Source organism: Limulus polyphemus, unplaced genomic scaffold (assembly GCF_000517525.1).
Source record: "Limulus polyphemus unplaced genomic scaffold, Limulus_polyphemus-2.1.2 Scaffold1217, whole genome shotgun sequence".
NCBI classification, from domain to species: domain Eukaryota; kingdom Metazoa; phylum Arthropoda; class Merostomata; order Xiphosura; family Limulidae; genus Limulus; species Limulus polyphemus.
In genome coordinates, this window is record NW_013666827.1 from 274263 (window position 1) to 276534 (window position 2272).

Genomic DNA, 2272 nt, shown 5'->3' on the forward strand with positions numbered 1-2272 from the left:
ACTTGTATCACTAAGGTTTCTTCGGAAAGAAATTATACGGAAATTAACTAACGACCAGAGACGTAACAATGTGTTCTGTATTTTTACTTGTTACTCCTTCGCTTTTTATGTGTTTTAGTTTTGATTAAATTATCATTATTACAGCATGGTATTTTAGTTATTTACTTAGAAATGGTGTAATGCTTATATTTTGCTTTCGATACTGAAAATGAAATCTTTAGAATTTCGAAACATTTATCTGTATCCCCTTCTGTTATAATAAACAATATATTGTTTATCTGAAGTATCGTTATCCTTTTTATTACATTCATATTGTGTGATATTATTATAATAATTTCCTTTCATAGTTTATCCCTTAGGAACTACAACACATGTAATTTCCAATCAACGCAATATATATTGTTTCACTATTCTTTATTATCTCTAGTTGTATATTTCAATTAACTCACAGAAAAAGAAAATTTATATTGATAGATTTTTCCTTTTGACCTCTAATCTGTGTTCCCGCAAATTTTACACCTGGTTATTTTTTTCGAGGTCTTTCGAACTGTTACGCGTGTCTTATACAGATACGTTAGCGACTTGTGCGACCTCTGTTGTTAATGAGTTTTATTGAGAACGGTAAAAAAAAATCTACTTTAAATTACGACCCCAAGTGACAACAACCTTTAAAGAGTAATTATCGTAGCTCATATATTTATTACTTTAACTGTCTTTCAAGAAAGGCCTAACGCTACTAAAAACTTTTTTAAATTCCGGTCTAACTAAGTACGAACATCTACAGAAAGAATACGTAGTAAAAATGTGGTCACTGTTGCTAAGATTCTGTTGCTATGCTGTGTCGTATAACTGTCATTATTGGTTATCAAGTTGCGCGCATGTGCTGTTGAGCTAAGGCCTTTTCGTGAGCTTAGTTACCGAAGAAAAGATTTAATCTATTTGAAAGTTGTATTCAAAAGTAGTAAATTATGAGGGTTTGTGCTTATATTATGTAACACACGTAATAATAATAATATTACATGCTGAAAGTGAGGTAATCAGTTTTATTCAGGGTAATAAAACTTGTGATGAAAAATGGGCTCCCGTGGGTAAGTACAAACTAATAAAGTAGGCCTAAGATTTAACGTTAAAATTTGTAAAACTAATGAGAAAGGAAGTACCACAGATTTCCGCCCAGTGAATCTACTGTAAAACTCGAAAAATAAATGACTTATTGATTTGTACCAAATTAAACTACTATATTAAGATAAAAATTAAGTATTTTCAAATGGTAGTTGTAATTTGTCAAGAGGTAATGAAAACTTTCGTAACAACATGAGACCTGTAAGTGCAACTTGTAAGTTGTAGTTATATATATTAATATAACTTATAAGTGTAACTTTAAATCTACAAAACAAGGCCCTACTTACTACATTCAGTTTCGTATTTTCATCGCATAAATGAAAATAAAACTCGTTTTGTAAAATAAAATGAACATGAGTAGCAAACAGTCTGTGATAAACTGTTATTCTCTTAGTCTTACGCAAAACTTGTAATCTCTGAAGTATGGGGTTGAATTTCAGCTGCTTCTATGAGAAATATGCTTTCGTTTGTTTCTTATTTTCAAATTCCAGTGACATACGAAATGGAGCTTATTGCCCATTCTAATCACTTCTGTGAATCCATAGCCTAAATCTTCAATTAAGTGTTAAAATTCGTTGCCAATGACACTAAGCTAGTTCTTCACAAAATTCTGTGTTTTTATTAAGTTCTAGTTTATGTCTTGTAATGTAACTAAAGAACATTAATCACTGATACCTCTCTTAAATGAAAATGTGAATTTTAGTTTCACTATAATCTTTATTTATGAAGGTCTGGTTGCAAGGAAGTTAATATTCCTATGATTTTTTAACATGTGAACAACACTAATAATTCATTATACATGCAACTCTTCAGTGTTCAGAAAATCCAGAAGTATTTTCAAATCTTTATAATTTTTAAATTAAACCACCGAGGCTCAGTAGTAATCTATATTGTATTGCTGCTTTCAATAAATGAGAAATCTTCTATGCTGCTGTTTAGGCTTGGGGAATATGGTAAAACATCATGTAAAACTACAATTTTTCTTTTCCTTAAAATACTGTTAATCAGTTCAATATGTATTTCAAATACCTTTTTCTCGGCCATAAAAATAACCACGGGTTGTATGTGTATACTTACTTCAGTAATAGTATAACACATAAATAGTCAGCAAATCATATGGGGGAGGATTATATGTATCTTTAGTTAGGTG

At 30.2% G+C, this 2272-nt stretch overlaps 1 protein-coding gene across 5 annotated transcripts in view; it reads left to right on the forward strand.

The window, feature by feature from the left end:
- The first annotated feature begins 850 nt into the window (after window positions 1–850).
- LOC106462655 (tyrosine-protein phosphatase non-receptor type 11-like) overlaps window positions 851–2272 on the forward strand; it is a 35040-nt gene continuing 33618 nt past the window's right edge. For 4 of the 5 annotated variants that reach the window (XR_002611324.1, XM_022389975.1, XM_022389976.1 and 1 more), the window contains exon 1: window positions 852–1088. Coding sequence is in view for 3 of the 5 variants with exons in the window: in XM_022389975.1 (XP_022245683.1) it covers window positions 1075–1088 (14 nt within the window). In the remaining 2 variants the exon portion in view is untranslated. Of the gene's footprint in view, window positions 1089–2272 lie in introns of all 5 variants that reach the window. The other variant, XR_002611325.1, reaches the window with a different exon arrangement.